At 43.9% G+C, this 20,021-nt stretch overlaps 2 protein-coding genes across 2 annotated transcripts; one reads left to right on the forward strand and one right to left on the reverse strand.

Moving 5' to 3' along the window:
- The first annotated feature begins 1,553 nt into the window (after positions 1–1,553).
- On the forward strand, positions 1,554–5,840 carry GLOD5 (glyoxalase domain containing 5). Its single transcript, XM_060756528.2, has 4 exons — positions 1,554–1,632; positions 4,175–4,342; positions 4,785–4,940; positions 5,568–5,840. Exons 1-4 carry the CDS (start codon positions 1,582–1,584, stop codon positions 5,700–5,702), a joined length of 510 nt encoding a protein of 169 aa, XP_060612511.2. The 5' UTR covers positions 1,554–1,581; the 3' UTR covers positions 5,703–5,840.
- A 2,595-nt stretch (positions 5,841–8,435) lies between these two features.
- LOC132763208 (cis-aconitate decarboxylase-like) lies at positions 8,436–19,712 on the reverse strand. The gene is made up of 6 exons (XM_060756590.2): positions 19,524–19,712; positions 16,922–16,976; positions 15,719–15,906; positions 13,122–13,214; positions 11,367–11,572; positions 8,436–9,754 (listed from the first exon to the last, which is right to left on the reverse strand). The coding sequence occupies exons 1-6, from the start codon at positions 19,710–19,712 to the stop codon at positions 8,836–8,838; spliced, it is 1,650 nt and encodes a 549-aa protein (XP_060612573.2). The 3' UTR covers positions 8,436–8,835.
- Positions 19,713–20,021: the final 309 nt, after the last annotated feature.

Below are 20,021 nucleotides of genomic sequence, written 5' to 3' on the forward strand. Positions count from 1 at the left end.
GTAGACGTCTCCAAGGTCATGTGGCCAGCATGACTGCATGGAGTGCCATTATCTTCCCACCAAGGTAGTACCTATTGATTTCACATTTGCATATTTTCAAACTGCTAGATTGGCAGAAGCTGGGCTTATAGTGGGAGCTCACCGTACTCCCCACCGACCTTCGGTTAGCAAGTTCTGCAGGTCAGTGGTTTAACCTGCTTAACAACAACAACAATATGTAACAAAATTTGAAAAAAAAATCTGTTCCTGTTTTGAAAATGTTATTTCCTGTTTAATTGTGCAGTCCTTACTTTGAACATAATTGTTCTGCTCCAGATACTTCATTTTTTTTGTTGCTGCCGGAAACTAGGTTGAATTGGTCAAGATTCAATGAGATATTCATTAAGAAACTATACGATGGAACTGGACAATGTTTTTAATAAGGATTCATTAATGACTTATGTTTTATTGCTGTTGTTATGGTTTTGCTTATGTTAAGGTTTAAAATTGTTCTTGTACTTTTGTGGCATTGAATTTTGCCTTGTAAACAGCTTCGAGTCGCCTGAGGGTTGAGAGGGACAGTATAAAATACAGTAAATGTATATAAATAAAAAAGTAATGTTTGTTTGTGGGATTAACATAACTCAAAACCACTGGAGGAATTGACACCAAATTTGGCCACAAGACACTTACTAACGCAAGGAGTGACAATCACTCATAAAAATTCATTTGGGAGTTGTAGTTGCTGGGATTTATAGTTAACCTACAATCAAAGACTATTCTGAACTCCACCAATGATGGAATTGAACCAAGTGTGGCACACAGGACTCCCATGACCAACAGAAAACACTGGAAGAGTTTGTTGGGCATTGACCTTGAGTTTTGGAGTTGTAGTTCACCTACATCTAGAGACACTGTGGACTCAAACAATGATGGATCTGGACCAAACTTGGCATGAGTATTCCATATGCCCAAATATGAACACAGGTGGAGTTTGGGGGAAATAGACCTTGACATTTGGGAGTTGTAGTTGCTGGGATTTATAATTCACCTACAATCAAAGAGCACTCTGAACCCCACGAACGATAGAATTGGAGCAAACTTCCCACATAGAACCCCTATGACCAATAGAAAATAGTTAAGACCATCCAGTCAAACTCCCTTCACAAATCAAAATCAATTACTGTTTACCCACAAGCATAAATAAATTACATATATTAGCAACCAACACTTTCTCATTACTTTCTTTTCCAGATCACCAGACTGGGCCACAGCAACGCGTGGCAGGGGACGGCTAGTAAATAAATAAAAATAAATAAATAAACTATAGCCAAATGTGCTGCAGGATGTCCCTCCTACCAAAACAAAATATTTGCAATTTAATAAACTTTTTTCCATGTTTTTATGATAGAACCAATTAGGAAATGACATTTTAAATCCAATAATAGAAAATGCATGACATAGTGTAACAATAAATTATCAGTGTGTGACCTAACCCTCACTTTGTGCGTGCAGCCAAGCCTGGTTCTCCAGGGAGGACCAACCTTTGCAAGGAGCAGGTGCCTGCCAAACCTGCCAGGTGCTGGACTCCACCTCCAGGAAATGCTGAGCCGAAGGGCACCCCAACTGCTGACTTTGCAGCGCTCCTTTCAGGTAGTCCTGCTCTCCTAGTTTCTTCTGCATTCATTCTCAGTCATGCCTAAAAACCGCTTTTCTCTGCATGCAATTAGGAGGAGGAGGAGGAGAAAGCAAGTGGCTGGTGAATCCAGGTGGACAGCATATGTCCTGAGTCGTGAGTGGTCCAAAGCAGGGTTTTTAAAAGTGTGGGTCCTGCACCCAAATGGGGCCCCTTAAGCTGAGAGATCCCCAAACTATGGCCCCTGCGCCAGATGCGGCCCTCTAAGGCCATTTCCCCATTCCTGCCCTCACCTTTAGACTTAAGATCTTATCCCATGTGATGTGGGTAGCATTACATAATTGTGGTGTTTAGTCCTGCAGCATTGCTGCTTAAGCAGCTGAGGGGGAAAAGGAAAGAGCCTGAGCCTGTTAGGAATTATGGGAGTTGAAGTCCAAAACACCAGGAGGGCCAAAGTTTGTCCATGCCTGATATAGATAGATAGATAGATAGATAGATAGATAGATAGATAGATAGATAGATAGAGAAGGAAATGGAAACGGAGATACAAGGGTTGAATGAAAAGTAATGCCTCCACCTTCGTTACTTGGTTTTGGATGGGAATATTTTAATAAATCAAATGCAGAAATAATCCTTAGAATGTGCTCTTTAACTACCACTATTCACTTTCCCACATAATCACCAGACAATTGGATACAAGCATGTGGACAATTTCAACAGAAAGGAAGAGACCATGAAAATAAACAAAATCTGGCTACCAGTATTAAAAAACTCTAAAATTACAACAGCAAAACAGCAGAGAGGAAACAACCAGGCACATCTTAACACCTCTCAACAAAAGATTTTCCCAGGCTCAGGCAGGCCTTCAAATGCTAATGAAGGTGGTCAGTTGAAACATTCACACTCAGCTCTAGCAGAGAAGAGCTCTTTGCCCCACCCCAGCCATTCCACAGATATATAAACCCATTGTCCTATTTCCAACAGACCTCACTACCTCTGAGGATGCTTGCCATAGATGCAGGCGAAACGTCAGGAGAAATGCCTCTAGAACATGGCCCTATAGCCCAAGAAAACCCACAAGAACCTAACTGGATACATTTCTGCCAACGATGAACAAGTTTTCTGAAGCCCTCATGGAAGAAGTCTGTACGCTTTCATTTCGGGTGTCAGTATCCTGGGTACCCATCGTGCACAGATCTTCTGATGATGATGATAATAATAATAATAATAATAATAATAATAATAATAATCTTTATTTATACCCTGCCACCATCTCCCCAGTGGGGACTCGGAGCGGCTTACATGGGGCCAAGCCCAGACAACATATTACACCGAAATAAAACCAAAAACATAGACAACAAACAACATCATCAAAATTACAAAGAAAGAAAGAAAGAAAGAAAGAAAGAAAGAAAGAAAGAAAGAAAGAAGACAGTAAACACAGTCACAATAACAGTGGGCGGGCCACATGTACAGGATAAAACAATTAAAAGACACTAATGAGATAAAAATAGGAGCAGGTTGTTTGCAGGGAGTGCATAAAAACAAACAGAGTTGTGAAACTAAACTTCCCATTTGGAGGGTGTGTACTCCAGTGGCAGAAACGTTAATATCATGTTGTGCACCTACTCGCCAAAGGCGCTGCGGAAGAGCCAGGTTTTAGTGAAGGGGCATTCCTGATCTCTCCAGGTAATGAGTTCCAGGCAAAGCAATAATGTGACCCACATGTTCTTGTGAAATGCCGATTATGCTTAAATTTCTCTCTGAGTAATGCGACGATTGTCCTGAATCAATCTGTCAACCTTTTGCTTGTGAAACTCGGTGGTTGCTGTCACAGGACGTCCAACTCTTTGTCACGCAAGTCAGATGTTCCCACTTCAACATCTTTAAACTTACTTACCCAAAGATGCATAGTACTCACATCAAAACAATCGCCATAAACAGCTTGCATTCTCTGATGAATCTCCTTTGGGGTGACACCTTCTGCTGTCAAGAATTCAATGACTGCATGTTGCTTAAGTCGCATTGACCGACTGTCTGTGCAGGGTTCCATTCTTCGCACTTTAACAACACAACCATTCAATGCTAAGGCTTCCTGCCAAAATGGAACTGTAGAGGAGAGTCTACTGAACAAGCCAGTACCTGCTACATATCTATACTGACATCTGTTTAGGAGTTACGAAGGTGGAGGCATTACTTTTCATTCAACCCTCGTAGATATAGTACACATGTACATACAATGGTTGGTCAACTCTAGGATTCTATGATAGATATAGATACAGATACAATACAGATGTAGATGCATATGCAGATGGAAATACAGATGGAGATACAGATTCAAATAGAGAAACAGAAACAGACATGGAGTTTTTGGGGTCTCTTCCATCTCTATGTTTCTATGAATGGCTGTGTGGACATGCAAATCTGCTTTCCTCTATACCAGTTTGAGCCTGGCCTAAGTGGTCAGTGCAGATGGTGTCTTTAGAGACCTCCCAAGGAGGTTATGGGACATCACATGCCTTGAGTGGAGGAGACCTCATTTTTTCCTGTGCTTCCCAGGTTCGCAGCTCTCAAGCCATGTCTCAAGGAGGGAACGGTGCCACCCCACCACCGCCTCACCGTGGTCTCATTCTAGGCGTGGACCATGTGGTGATGACCGTGAGGAGCATTGCAGACACTGTAGCCTTCTACTCCAAGGTGCTGGGCATGGAGGTGGTCTCCTTCAAGGTACTAAGGCTGAAAAGACCCAAAGATGCTCAAACTCCAAACTTTAGGGGTTTTCTAAAAGATGGATTTTTAAAAAAATCAATGCCAGGCAATTCTTCCTAAAGAGGGCATTTCCTAACTAGGTGCCACTGTTTAAAAGAGCCGTTCAGCAGTGGAACTCTCTGCCTCGGAGTCCAATGGAAGCTCTTTCACTGGAGGCTTTTAAACAGAGGCTGGATGGCCACCTGTCAGGGGTGCTTTGATTGTGCTTTTCCTGCCTGGCAGAAAGAAGAAGGCTGGACTGGATGCCCTTTGGAGTCCCTTCCAACTCTATAATTCTATGACAGGCTGGATGGCTATCTTTTGGGAGGGCTTTGATGATGTCTGGATTGGATGTCCTTTGGAGTCTCTTCCAGTTACGATCCACACATCCATTTGGTGTCCTTTTTGTTCTACTAAACAGGGAAACCGCAAAGCCCTGCATTTTGGGAACCAGAAGATCAACCTCCATGAAACGGGGAAGGAGTTTGAGCCCAAAGCCCTCCGTCCCACGCCGGGCTCCTTGGACATCTGCTTCATCACGGAAATGCCTCTGGAGACACTCACGGAGCACTTGAGGGTCAGGCCTATACATTCTCTATACTGTTTATCCAAGAGGAGGAGGATAGGCCAGAAGAGGCCTCTCTCCCTGTGATGCAGCAGCAAAAAAGGCTATTGCAATCCTAGGCTGCATCGATTAATGCTCAGCTTAGGGAAGTCACAATGTTGTTCCATTCTAGTTTGGTCAAGGTATATCCTTACTTGGATATTCCTTGTCCACTTATGGGAAACACAGTTTAATAAAGCATAATATACTTTCTGGTTTTTATGTATTGTCAAAGTTTTTCATGGCCAAAATCACTAGGTTGTTGTAGGTTTTTTTGGGTTTATGGCCATGTTCTAGAAGCATTCTCTTCTGACGTTTCACCTGCATCTATGGCAGGCATCCTCAGAGGTTGTGGGATCTCACAACCTCTGGGGATGCCTGCCATAGATGGAGACAAAACATCAGGAGAGAATGCTTCTAGAACATGGCCATACAGCCCAGAAAACCTACAACAACCCAGTTTCTGCTTTTTAACTTGTTTTTAAGATTGAGCTGCTTTGGATCCCAGTTCTGGGGAAAAAGTGGGATGCAAATTAATAATAATAATAATAATAATAATAATAATAATAATAATAATTCACTCTCTTTCATTGCTTGCAGGCCTGTGGGGTCAAAATTGAAGAAGGTCCAGTGTCCAGAACAGGGGCAATGGGTCCAATAAGGTCCGTTTACTTCCGAGATCCTGACCAGAACCTTCTGGAAGTCTCTAACTATGGCAAAGAGTTAGAGCCATAATAAATTCATCTCTGCATCAGCAATGTCTGTCCACTCCATTTTCAGGTCTGAAAATATCATCCATGCTCAGTTCTAGTTTGATTTGTGGGTAGTAGGACCAAGGACAACCCTTCACTTTGTAAATCCGTTCTGGGATTTAGTCAGTGCTACATTCTGCAAGGTAAAGTCCACTTGCAGAGAATGCAAAGCCCCAGCAAGATTCCACATTCCAGCCATTCTTTCTATCCATAGCTTTCGGTGGTTCACCATTAGATGGCAGCCATGCCATTTTCAAAAGACCAGAGAGAAGAATTAAAAGAGAGAGAGAAAGAAGGAGTCAAACGCTTGAATTTGGCCCTGCCAACAGTAGTGGTTATAGAAAAATCAGACCTCCCCAACAATATGGATTATATAAATATACTAGCTGTCCCCTGCCACGCGTTGCTGTGGCCCAGTCTGTTGATCTGGAAAATAAAGTAATGAGAAAGTGTTGGTTTCTAATATATGTAATTTCTTTATGCTTGTGGGTAATGAGTATTTCTTGCTGTTTCTTTGGCAGTGTTGATGTGGAAAGTGTCTGGTTTGCCCACTCTGGAACATGCAGGATATCATTGTCCTTCTTCAGGGGTCTTTCAAATCTATGATACTATATCAGTGTATGTGTGAATCATATCTATCTATATCTATGGCTGGATGGCTCTTTGTCAGGAGGGCTTTGATTATGTTTTCTTGTCCTGGTGAAAGGAGTTGGACTGGATGGCCTTGAGTATCTTCTGTTGGTCATGGGGGTTCTGTGTGGGAAGTTTGGCCCAATTCTGTCGTTAGTGGGGTTCAGAACACTCTTTGATTATAGGTGAACTATAAATCCCAGTAACTACAACTCCCAAATGTCAAGGTCTATTTCCCCCAAACTCTATCTGTGTTCATATTTGGGCATATGGAATATTCGTCCCAAGGTGGGTCCAGATCTATCATTGTTTGAGTCCATGATAGTTTCTGAATGTAGGTGAACTACAACTCCCAAACACAAGGTCAATGCTCACCAAACCCTTCTAGTGTTTTCTGTTGGTCATGGAAGTCCTGTATGCCCTGGTTGGTTCAATTTTATCATGCTATTTGATTGTAGGTGAACTATAAATCCCAGCAACTACAACTCCCTATCTATCTATCTATCTATGGATGGCTCTTTGTCAGGAGGACTTTGATTATGTTTTCTTGCCCTGATGAAGGGAGTTGGATTGGATGGCCTTAAGTATTTTCTGTTGGTTATGGGGGTTCTCTGTGGGAAGTTTGCCCCGATTTTGTCATTCGTGGGGTTCAGAATGTTCTTTGATTGAAGGTGAACTGTGAATCCCAGTGACTATAACTCCCAATGTCAAGGTCTATTTCTCCCAAACTCCATCTGTGTTCATATTTGGGCGTATTGAGCGCTTGTGCCAAGTTTGGTCCAGATCCGTCATTGTTTGAGTCCACAGTGCTCTCTGGATGTAGGTGAACTACAACTCCCAAACTCACGGTCAATGCCCTCCAAACCCTTCCAGTATTTTCTGTTGGTCATGGGAGTTTGGTTCAATTCCATTGTTGATGGAGTTCAAAATGCTCTTTGATTGTAGGTGAACTATAAATCACAGCAACTACAACTCCCAAATGACAAAATCATAATTTTTTGAGTGATGGTCACTCCCTGTGTTGTGAGACATTTTGTTGCCAAATTTGGTGTGATTTCGTTCATTGGTTCCTTTGTTTTTAAGGTACAGTATATTCTGGCGTATAAGACTACTTTTTAACCCAAGAAAATCTTCTCAAAAGTCAGGGGTCGTCTTATACGCGGGTGTAGTCTTATGCATGGGAGTCGTCTTAACTCTATATTTTAACTGGAAAAGTTGGGGGTCGTCTTATACGCCCAGTCGTCTTATATGCCGGAATATACGGTACTCATTATGCACAGAGCATTTTTATATATATAGATGAATTGTAAGATTCAGTTTCGTTGGAAAACATATACTGAAAGTCAACTTCGATAATGGAAATAATTTATTGAGTTTTCTTCATCCTTACAAATGATTTATAAATATATTGCATAATTTAAGAACATGAATCACTAGTAATACAAGACAGAAAGAAAGAAAGCCATTTAAAAGGGAAACAGCTGGGGAAAGTTTGTTTGGTCAAGTAAGGCATCAGCATGTATTCTCAAAAAAACTCTGATTTTTGAGAATACATACACTTAATATAGGAGCCTCTGGTAGTGCAGCAGGTTAAACCGCAGGTAGAACTTGCTGACTGAAAGGTTGGCAGTTCGATTCCAGGGAGCGGGGTGAGCTCCCACTGTTAGCCCCAGCTTCTGCCAACCTAGGAGTTCAAAAACATGCAAATGTGAGTAGATCAATAGGTACCACTTTAGCGAGAAGGTAACGGCGCTCCATGCAGTCATGCCAGCCACATGACCTTGGAGGTGTCTATAGACAATGCCAGCTCTTCGGCTTAGAAATGGAGAGGAGCACGACCCCCAGAATCGGACATGACTTGACTTAATATCAAGGGGAAAACTTTGCTTTTTTACACTTAATATCCAAAGTCAGCTTATGACTGAAATGTCAGCATCAGATACTCAAATCTGAGGTGTGATAATAATGCAAAATTAAACAAGATGATTTAAAATTTGGGAGGTTTTTTTTGTGGGGGGGGGGGCATTGTCATACAATTCCATATGGATCAAATCCATATAAATCCGGGAAGGGTGCAGATGAGCTCCCTCTGTCAGCTCCAGCTCCTCATGCGGCGACATGAGAGAAGCCTCCTACAAGGATGGTAAAAACATCAATACATCCGGGCATCCCCTGGGCAACGTCCTTGCAGACGGCCAATTCTCTCACACCAGAAGCAACTTGCAGTTTCTCAAGTCACTCCTGACACAACTAAAAAAAATGAATCAAAATCCTGCTTTGGAAAGCAGTTCAATGAACCTCTCAAGCACTTGATTTTTGTCTGACCAGCAGAACAAGGGAAATTTAATCCCTGAAAGGAAACAGCGGGTGATAAATAATATCAGGTGTAAGATTCACACTATTCATCATCATCATTTAAAATAGGAGGAGACAGTGTCCTTGAAATGTTGAGTCTGTTCCATGTTGGAGTGAGGCTTCCCACTGTTCTACAAGCAAGAGGCCAGCAATGCGCTGTCAGGAAGGCTTTCCAGGTCATCCACTATTTGGACGATGCTCTCGACCTTGTCTTCGGGAAGCACCTGGGAAGCGTTGGACCGGAACTTCCTCAGGAGCGACTCCCTGCTCAGGGGCCTCCTCCAGTGGCCGTAGAAGGTGTTGCAGCGCCCTGTCAGAACATCCCCATCCTGCAGGACCAGGGCCACCTCCGCGTACATCTTCTCAAAGCTGGCCGGGTTGTCCTCTGGGTGCTCCACCACCACCTTGGAGAGGAGCTGGGCCAGCTCTGGGCGCCGGATCTGGTGGTCGTCGAAGGAGGAGATGCCCACCTCACCGTCCAAAAGGGCCGTGCTGGCGTTGAACTGGAAGGAGTGTCGGGCCTCATGCTCCGATTCGGGGAAGGGCCGGTTGATGTACTTGGAGACGGGTACCCTCAGGATAATGGTGCGGACGTCCGAGGGAGAGAAACGCCCATAATGATTGACCAAGAGGTTCCTGGCTGAGAGGGCAGCTTCCACCGTCCAGTGCATGCCCAGATGGGCCGGGAAGCTCTTGAAGGCGATGTCCTGCTCCTCAAGGAGGAACTCATGGCCCTCCGGCTGCAGGGCCAGTGGCCTGGGATCGTAGTCGCCGTAGAAAGCACTGAACCCGGCACAGCCAGGGACATCATCCAGGATGCGGGGATTGGCCTCAATCCCCCGGGCAGCCAATAGCGCGGCTTCCAGCCCCAGGCGCGTGGCATTGCCAACATGGAAGGGCTTGGCTGAGGTAGCAGCATTGGCCATGGGTGCCCCGGCCAACGAGGCCGCAATGGCCAAAGCATGGCCACACCGGGCAGCATCAAGGGAGAGGAGCTTGGCGGTCGCTGCAGCGCTGCCCAGAGTGCCCACCACGGAGGGAGGGTGGAATCTAGGAGGGAAAGGCCAAAGAGGTCAAGGGAGAGGCCCAGAAAGACGGATTAAACAGCAATGACTAAAACATGGATAGAAACAACTAAAGGAAATAAACACTTAGAGCAGTGTTTCACAACCTGCCTAATGTGACCCCTTAATACAGTTCCTCATGTTGTGGTGACACCAACCATAAAGTTGTTTTCATTGCTACTTCGTAACTGTAGTTTTGCTACTGGTATGAATCGTAATGTAAATATTTTATATGCAGGATGCATTTTTATTCACTCTCAAGCTTTCTAATGCTGTGACCCCTTAATATAGTTCCTCATGTTGTTGTGACCCCAACCATAAGATTATTTTTGTTGCTACTTCGTAAGTGTAGTTTTGCTACTGGTATGAATCGTAATGTAAATATATGATATGCAGGATGTATTTTCATCAACTTTACCAAATTTGGCACAAATACCCCATACACCCACATTTGAATACTGGTATGAATCGTAATGGTAGGGTTGGTGGGGAGGTTGATTTTCTCACTTGGGAGTTGTAGTTACTGGGATTTATAGTTCACCTACATTCAAAGAATATTCTGAACTTCACCAACAATGGAACTGAACCAAACTTGGAACACAGAACTCCCATGATGAACAGAAAATACTGGAAGGGTTTATTTATCTGTGGAATAATATCCAGGGTGGGAGAAAGAACTCTTGCCAGTTGGAGGCAAGTGTGAATGTTGCAACTGACCACCTTGATTAGCACTGAATAGCCTTGCAGCTTCAAAGCCTGGAGTTCTTTCTCCTACTCTGGACATTCCATAGATATATAAACCCCACTTGCTAGTTTCCAACAGACCTCACAACCTCTGAGGATGCTTGCCATAGATGTGGGCGAAACGTCAGGAGAGAATGCTTCTGGAACACGGCCAGACAGCCCGGAAATCTCACCGTAAACCAGTTTGTGGATAATTTTAGAGGATAAAGTTATAATTTATTCATTTAATTATCCATACTCACAGATGTTATATATCTTATATTAAATTGTGTAGATCAACTCCATATTACGGACTTTCCACTTTTAATGATGTGAATTTCTGGTCTTAATGCTTAAAACAATGGTTCTCAACCTATGGGTTCCCAGATGTTTTGGTCTTCAACTCCCAGAAATCCTAACAGCTGGTAAACTGGCTGGGATTTCTGGGAGTTGTGGCCAAAACACCTGAGGACCCACAGGTTGAGAACCAATGTCTTTAAAAGTTTTGTAAAGTTTTACATTCCTAGTCTGTGACCATAATAATATTAATTCCATCATAATATTCATTCAAAGTGCACTGGTTTGAAATTACTAGTTCTAAGGTCGGTCGATTGGTTGGTTGGTCAGTTGATAGATAGATATGCCTTCCAGGTATTTTGTAGCCCTGGAGGAGAGCTATCTGGCCATTGCTTTCTGCAAACACCAGACCCAGTTGTAGCTGTTGTATTATGGACTTCTGCAAATGGCTCCCATCTCCCTTGTAGCTGGGCATGAATGTCCCCTGTTTCCAAAATAGCAAAGAATTGTCCCCCTTCACCTAAAGCACCCAAAAGTAGCCATGTCAACGGAAAGGAGGACACACAATGAGGCTGTACCTCTTTGGGATGTTGCTGGCCTCTCGGGAGAAGCGCAAGAGCCGGCCCTGGACCTCGATGCCCACGTTGAAGGCCAGGAGGAAGTCACGGCCAGAGGGCCTGGAGGAGGCTGGTAGCATCTGGGAGGCAGCCAAGAGGGCCGGCAGGACGGCCCCCGAAGGGTGAGTGGCCGGGTGCCAGGTGTCATCAAAGTCCATGGAGTGGGACTGCAAAACAAAGGCACAGGTTAGGAGACAGCCCAGGCAAAAGAGCCGGATTCAGCTTCCCTATATCTGGTGCATCTTAGACATGTAAAACCCATCTCTGTATAGCTCCCAGAGACCTCACAATGGACTTAATAGACATACCGAGAGTGATCTAAACATGGCATAGTTCCACGGAATAAATCAAATTCAACAACAAGAGATACAATGTAAGGAGTGGGAATTCATAGAATCAAAGAGTTGGAAGAGACCTCATGGGCCATCCAGTCCAACCCCCTGCCAAGAAGCAGAAAAATTGCATTCAAAGCACCCCTGACAGATGGCTATCCAGCCTCTGTTTAAAAGCCTCCAAAGAAGGAGCCTCCACCACACTCCAGGGCAGAGAGTTCCACTGCTGAACAGCTCTCACAGTCAGGAAGTTCTTCCTAACATTCAGAAGGAATATCATTTCTTGTAGATTATGGGAATTATAGTCCAACTATGTTTCTCAGCTCTGGTGGGAGCACAATAGGAAGGCTTGCACTGATGGGGAACAAGTCACTCCCATATTCCTTCTTTTGGAACTGATGGAGGGAGGCTATTTAGTGTTCTAGGAATGTAGTAAAGTAAAGGTTTCCCCTTGACATTAAGTCCAGTCGTGTCCGACTCTGGGGGTTGGTGCTCATCTCCATTTCGAAGCTGAAAAGCTGGCGTTGTCCATAGACATCTCCAAAGTGATTTGGCTGGCATGACTGCATGGAGTGCCATTACCTTTCCGTTGGAGCGGTACCTATTGATCTACTCACATTTGCATGGTTTTGAACTGCTAGTTTGGCAGAAGCTGGGGCTAACAGTGGAAGATCACCCCACTCCCCGGATTTGAACCACCAACTTTCGGTCAGCAAGTTCAGCAGCTCAGCAGTTTAACCCACGGCACCACCGGGGCTGTAGTTCAAATATGTAGTTTTTCCAATCTATTCTTGAGACTATATTGGTGACTTCCGTTGATGGTGAGGTGACTTTGAATAGAATGGCAGAAAAAGGTAGGCTACAAAAGTCATACTGGACATCCCCATGTTACAAACAAGATAAGTTCTATAGGTTTGTTCTTACATTGGATTTGTATGTAATTCGGAACAGGTACATTTTGAAATGTAACTTCAGCCATGTATATGTATGTGTGTGCGTGTGTGCATGCTTTGGATGGGATAGGGGAGAGCTAACACCCCTGTGGTGTTTCCTTTGCGGTCTGTGCCCCTGTTTGGAAGATTCCACCTCACTTTCTTTACCTGTGATCATTGGATTTTGAAAAAAAAATGGTGATAATTGTGACTTGTTGTGATAATGCTTCAGTGGAGACACCTTCCCCCCTGACAATAACTCTTCCAGGAGTGGATTTCCCTTCAGAGGGGGAGATTCCTCCCATTACTGTTGTCTCACCCCGTTTGTAACTATAAGTCGTTTGTAAGTTGGATGTTTGTAACTTGGGAATTGCATTTTGTGTCCATGTGAGGCTCCTTCTGGCATCACCCGCCCAATCTTCCCTCTCCAGAAAGGGTGGAGAATGCCTTACCGCCACTCCGTTGGCAAACGCAGCCAGAGGAGGAGACATCTTGAGACCTTTCCTCCCATAAACTGAGCTCACTGGGCTGGAAGAGAAGGTTTCCTGTCCAGGAGAAAGAAAGACGGCATCAGAGAAGCGCATGACATGCAGGTAAGATGCAGAGCCCTAATCATTCCCTGCATTCAGTTGCTTTTTAAGCTCTTCTTGTCCTAATTGTGACATTTTGAATTTTTACCACATTCTTCCAAAACTAAAGATAACAAAATTCTTCCTATTCAAATCCAACTGTTTCCAATGTGGGAAAGACCATGTTGCATCTGAAGCCGGTAAACAGGTGATTTTTTTTCCATGTCAAAAGCGGCTTGAAAAACTGCAGCAAAGTTCTATTTATTTATTTTATTTACAGTATTTATATTCCGCCCTTCTCACCCTGCAGGGGAGAATGTACATATACATGGCAAACATTCAATGCCATAGACACACAACATATATAGACAGACACTCAGAGGCTATTTAACATTACAGCTTCTGGCCACCAGGGGAGCTGTCACTTCACCGTCACTGATGAAGTACTTCCTCATTCTTTGCATACTTGCTGGAGATTTTTATGGCCTTGTAAATTAGCTAAATTAGACTCCCCAAATAAGTGGTACCTAAATTTCCTACTTGACAGATGCAACTATCTTTCAGGCTTCAAAAGTCGACAACAAGCTACACAAATTGGTTGGAAGCTCACTCCAAGCCAGGATGGTTTCGAACTCATGACCTTTCAGTCAGTAGTGATCTTAATGCTGCTAACTCCCAACCAGTTGTGCCACAGTCCCGGCACTTCTAGTGCGAGAGAATTGGCCATCTGCAAGCATGTTGCCCAGGGGACGCCCAGATCTTTTTGGTTTTACCATCCTTGTGGGAGGCTTCTCTCCTGTCCCCTAATGGGGAACTGGAGCTAACAGAGGGAGCTCAACCCACTCTCCCTGTGTTTGAACCGCTGACCTGACAGTCCGCAGTCCTGCTGGCACAAAGGTTTTACCCATTGTGCCAATGGGGCGGGTGAAGATGAGGAACATCCCAAAGAGGAAAATAATTCAAGATGGGAAATAGCAAGGTAAATGGAACTTGCCATGAAAACCTCAATTGTGCTCTCAAAGTCCAGGATCTGGAAGGACATCCTTCTCCAATTTTGGTTTAAATGCTTTTCACCATAAGGTAAAGGTTTTCCCCTGACATTAAGTCCAGTCGTGTCCAACTTTGGGGTGTGGTGCTCATCTCATTTCTAAGTCGAAGAACCGGCGTTGTCCGTAGACACCTCCAAGGTCATGTGGCCAGCATGACTGCATGAAGTGCCATTACCTTCCAGCTGGAGCGGGACCTATTGATCTACACACATTTGCATGTTTTCAAATTGCTAGGTTGGCAGAAGCTGGGGCTAACGGCGGAAGCTCACCCTGCTCCCATGATTCAAACCTGCGACCTTTCAGTCAACAAGCTCAACAGCTCAGCAGTTTAACCCACTGCGCCACCGGGCTTTTCACTATACAAAGTGGTATTTCAATGGGATGAACAAACAATTTTTTCCATACCAATTTTGCAAATGTTGCTAAATATGTGTCCTTATCCATGAATTGACAATATTGAAAAATGACATTTTAGATGAGACCAATATATAGCTGGAAAATCACTGTAAATTACACCATGACGTAACATGGTGTTTGTTCCCGTCATTTTCTAATTGGTTTTCTCGTAAAAACATGGAAAAGGTTTATTAATTTGCCAAAACTTTGTTTTTGCAGACTGCACAAAAGGTTCAAAATGGCAGGCACAAAAAAACTAAGTTTCTGGAGTAGAACAACTACTTTCAAAGTAAGGTCTCACAATTAAACAGGAAACAACACTTTCAAACCAGGAACAGAATTTTTTCAAAATTTGTAATATATTTTTTTTTCGTGTCAGGATCAACTTAGAAACTGCACGTCGCTTCTGGTGTGAGAGATTTGGCCATCTGCAAGGACGTTGCCCAGGGGACGCCGGGATGTTTGATGTTTTACCATCCTTGTGGGAGGTTCTCCTCTTATGTCCCCACATGAGGAGCTGGAGCTGATAGAGGGAGCTCATCCGCCTCTCCCCGGAATTGAACCTGCAACCTGTTGGTCTTCAGTCCTACCGGCTCAGGGGTTTAACCCACTGCGCCATAAACATATACACATCTAAGTGGAATATGCTGCTGCCTGGGAGTAGCCTCCTTTTCTTGAGGTTTTGAAACAGAGGATACATGGCCATCTGTCGGGACAGAAAGGATTGTGCCTTCCTGCCTGACAGCAATAGACTGGGTTGGTCTTGGGGGTCCCTTCTTTGAAGCAGAGGCTGGATGGCCATCTGCAAGGAGGGCTCAGGTGATGTTGCCTGGTAGAAAGAAGGGGGTTGGACTAGATGGCCTTTGGGGTCTCTTCCAACTCAATGAATCGATGATTCTATACATCAAAATAAAAAAGAGAGTGGGCTGTTCCTGACTTGCTGAGATGGGCCTTGAAGTCAAACATTGATTTGCACAGTCCCTTGACCTCTAGCATCTGTGGGCATCTGAATGGTGGCTCTGATCCGGTCCTTACCTGGCAAAAGTGGAGGGCGATGTCGAAGACGTGGGTTGTGCTGCCCACCAGCCCCACCCCAATGCTGTCCAGAATCATGCGCTTGCTCCGGTGGCGCACCATTTCGGACAGGAGGTCGGGGCGGACACCATGAATGAAGGAGGCAAAGGTGCCAGTGACCGTCTCCTCTGGAGCAACCCTCTCCCGGGCTGCAAAGGGAAAAAAGGGAGCAAAATATAATAATAATAATAATAATAATAATAATAGTAACAATAATAATGCCAGCAGAGTGATCTTGTCTGCTGTGGACTCATCTTGTTGTGTAATAATAATAATAATAATAATAATAATAATAATAACAATAATAATAATAATAATTAGACTCTGCAAGGAAGCAGATGAAACAATAGATCACATCCTGAGCTGCTGCAAGAAGATCACGCAGACAGACTACAAGCAGAGGCACAACACCGTTACTCAGATGATTCATTGGAACTTGTACCACAAATACCACCTGCCTGTGACAACGAACTGGTAGGATCACAAGCCGGAAAAAGTTACAGAAAAAGTTACAGAAAAAGCAACTCTGGGACTTCCGGATTCAGACAGACAGAGTTTTGGAGCATAATACTCCTGACCTCACAATTGAGTTAAAAAACGAAGTATGGATCGTTGATGTTGCAATTCCAGGTGACAGCAGGATTGTAGAGAAACAACTGGAAAAGCTGACACGATATGAGTATTTAAAGATTGAACTGCAAAGACTCTGGCACAAGCCAATCAAGGTGGTCCCAGTGATGATCGGCACACTAGGTGCAGTGCTTAAAGACCTTGACCTGCACTTAAACACAATCGGCGCTGACAAAATTACCATCTGCAAAAGGCCACCACTGGGATCTGCACGCATTATTCGCCGATACATCACACAGTCCTAGACACTTGGGAAGTGTCCGATGTGTGATCCAATACAAATACCAGCAGAGTGATCTTGTCTGCTGTGGACTCATCATGTTGTGTTTCAAATAATAATAATAATAATAATAATAATAATAATAATAATAATAATACTTCTTTATATATAACCTGCCCTCTCTCCCCAAGGGACTCATGGGATATGCTGTATTTACTCAAACCTAACACTCTTTTGGCTAAATTACGTTGCCAAAATTAGCGTGCACCTTAGATTCGCGTAATAGGATAATCTTCGCGCTGAGAGAGACGTACCTTTGGTGGCCACTTTGTGGGCCTGTCTGGAGGCAGCGAAGACTTTGTGGGAGCTCTAGGAGAAAAGGAGGAAAGGAGAAGGTCACCAAAATGTGGTCACCCCAACCTCATCCATTACTCTGATAATAATCCCATGTTAAAAACTGTTGAAGCTGTTAAAACAGCCATGCATCACGAAACAGAAAGGAAACTGTCTCAGCGTGTGAGTAAACCTGGGTGTGGAGAGGAAGGCTGCAGAGCAAATAACAACATTTCAGAGCCCAGGAGGGTTGGCTTGGTTAGAAAAAGTGGCACAGAAGTCCGTTACAGCATATAAGAAAACTCAAGCCAAATTCCAGCAGGTGGCTCTGCGAATGCGGGTTGAGTGTCCCTTATTTGCAATTCCAAGTCCAAAACGGTCCATCTGAGTGGCTGAGAGAGTGACTGTTTCGCTCTCTGACAATTCAATGTACACAAACTTTGTTGCATTCCCAAAGTCATTGAAATACAGTCATTGAAATGAGAAGACGGTTCCATCATGTCTCTTGCCTATATCATCAGTTGGGAGATCCCCCACCCCCACCCCACCCCCACCAACTGCTGCTCTGGCCAGAGTGAAGAGGGGTCAGAAGACAGTTCCATCTTGTCTCCTGTGTTTTACTAATAATATAATGTAATATAATATAATACTACTACTAATAATGCAATATTATAATTATATATTTTATATTACATGTAATATTACTAATAATATTACAATATAATGGTATATAGTAGTATATAATATTGATATTGTACTATGCTAATAATACAACATATTCTATGTATATATATCTTGTAAGCCACTCCCTTCGGAGTGAGAAGGGTGGCACATAAATGTCGCAAATAAATAAATAAATAAATACTGTGTGCTACCACCAGGCTATGTCTGTCTATAAGGTGTATAAGGAGTGTAAATGTTTACACCTGAGTCCCATCTCTAAGATATCTCCTTGTGTATAAGGAAGAGCAGGCGTGCTCAGTATCTATGTGTGGGTGAGGAAGAGCGTGCGAGGCAGAAAGGAGGCGGGGGGGGGGTTCTGTGTAGGGGGTTTGCCTCAATTCTAACATCGGAGGAGTTCAGAATCCTCTTTGATTGTAGGTGAACTATACATAGGGGTGGCTCAACCCATTACGCAAAGAACGCATTTGCAGTATAGTTGATTTTGCCCAGGGGCACTCTTGAGGCGCTCTTGGGGGAAAATAGACCTTGACATATGCGAGTTGTAGTTATTGGGATGTATAGTTCACCTACAATCAAAGAGCATTCTGAACTCCACCAGTGATGGAATTGAAACATTCTTGGCACACAGAACTCCCATGACGAACAGAAAATATATATCAGTGATTGGTTGGGGGGGGGGGGGGATACTGTTTGCTTACTTGAAAATTACCTAGGGCCGCATCTGACTATACATCCCTGCAACTACAACTCCCAAATGTCAAGGTCTATTTTCTCTAAAGTCCACCAGTGTTCACATTTGGGCACATTGAGGATTTGTGCCATGTTTAGTCCAGATCCATCGTTGTTTGAGTCCACAGTGCCCTTTGGATGAAGGTGAATTACACATTCAAAACTCAAGATCAATGTATTGTCGAAGGCTTTCAGAGCCGGAATCACTGGGTTGTTGTAGGTTTTTTCGGGCTATATGGCCATGTTCTAAACATGGCCATATAGCCATGTTTAGAAACTGAAATTTCCTTTCTGGAGTGAGAGAATTGGCTGTCTGCAAAGACATTGCCCAGGGGATGCCCCAATGTTTTAGAACATGGCCATATAGCCCGAAAAAACCTACAACAACTCAAGATCAATGCCCACCAAAGCCTTCCAGCATTTCTGTTGGTCATGGGAGTTCTCTGTGCCAAGATTGGTTCATTTCTATCATTGGTGGAGTTCAGAATGCTCTTTGATTGTAGGCGAACTATAAATCCCAGCAATTACAACTTCCAAATGACAAAATCAATAACTGCCCCCCCCCCCCACCAGTATGCAAATTTGGGTGTATCGGGTACTTGTGCCAAATACATCCTGCATATCAGATATTTACATTACGATTAATGACGATAGCAAAATAAAGTAGCAACAAAAATAAATTTATGAGGAACTGTATTAAGGGGTTGCGGCATTCGGAAGGTTGAGAACCACTGGTCTATAAGGGGTATATGAAACATAAATGTTTTGACCTGGGTCCTATCTATAAGATATGTCCTTGTATGGTGTGTGTATGTGTGTGAATATTTCAGTCTCTGGTCCCAAGCAAACCCAGCCTGCATTCATTCTCCATAAAGGAACACAATGAAAGAGACTTTAATGGAAATCAGTCAGAGGGAGAAGAGAGACTTGTCAACCTGTTACAGAACTAAACAAGAGAGAGTCATAGGAGTCACAAGTTTCATTTGGCCACAAGCTTCTGTAGACTCCAACAGAAAGAGGCTAGAAATACAGAAGCTGTTGCCAGCAAAAACTTAGAGGTCCTTTCTGTTCTCAGAAGCAATGCAAAGGTACTTCCCTCACAAAGTAGAAGAAAGGCTTCTAGGCAATAAAGGGAGCTTCTCTACCCCCCAAAAGGCAGCCAGGCTTTACCTTCAGAGTTGTGTAGACCATCCTGGTGTCCGCTGCAGGTCTCTGAGTCAGTTGAGAAGTTGTGGTGGTGGTGCTTCTAGAAGGATGCAGTTGTGTCTGAAGGTGTTTGGTGGAGCCGGGGCTTTTATTTCCATCCCCAGCCACCAAATTACAGGGGTGGTCAGTGACATCCGAGGAGGCCAATGACATAATCCATGGGAGGGGGCCCCTGAAATGGTGGGAAACCCCTCTCCGCCCCGGAAGCAGTGGGTGGGGATGGTCCAGAACAACGTCTGGGGGGTAGGAGACCAGGAAACAAGAGGGAGGAAAATGCCCCAAAGGTGCCATTGCCAAGAAATGAGGTTTCAACCTCACAGACTCCTCCCCATCTCCGAAGGTGACCATAAAAACTGATTCCTATCAAGAAATGGTCAGAGAAGAGGAGACCTCTCTGAATCCGGACAGAAGAGGCTTGCAGGTATGACTTGAATGCTGTGACTCTATCTGCTCACCTTTACT

Source organism: Anolis sagrei, chromosome 10, assembly GCF_037176765.1.
Source record: "Anolis sagrei isolate rAnoSag1 chromosome 10, rAnoSag1.mat, whole genome shotgun sequence".
Lineage (NCBI taxonomy): Eukaryota > Metazoa > Chordata > Lepidosauria > Squamata > Dactyloidae > Anolis > Anolis sagrei.

Bases quoted from the DNA above. Each gene is read 5' to 3' on its own strand.
- GLOD5 (XM_060756528.2), top strand. From the start codon at position 1,582: ATGCTGAGCCGAAGGGCACCCCAACTGCTGACTTTGCAGCGCTCCTTT. The intron at 4,343-4,784 runs GTACTAAGGCTG...TCTACTAAACAG, and splicing joins TGGAGGTGGTCTCCTTCAAG to GGAAACCGCAAAGCCCTGCA. The intron at 4,941-5,567 runs GTCAGGCCTATA...CATTGCTTGCAG, and splicing joins CACTCACGGAGCACTTGAGG to GCCTGTGGGGTCAAAATTGA.
- LOC132763208 (XM_060756590.2), bottom strand. From the start codon at position 19,712: ATGTCATTGGCCTCCTCGGATGTCACTGACCACCCCTGTAATTTGGTG. The intron at 15,907-16,921 runs GTACGTCTCTCT...TTCCCTTTGCAG, and splicing joins CCACAAAGTGGCCACCAAAG to CCCGGGAGAGGGTTGCTCCA. The intron at 9,755-11,366 runs GTACAGCCTCAT...TTTCCCTCCTAG, and splicing joins GCCAGCAACATCCCAAAGAG to ATTCCACCCTCCCTCCGTGG.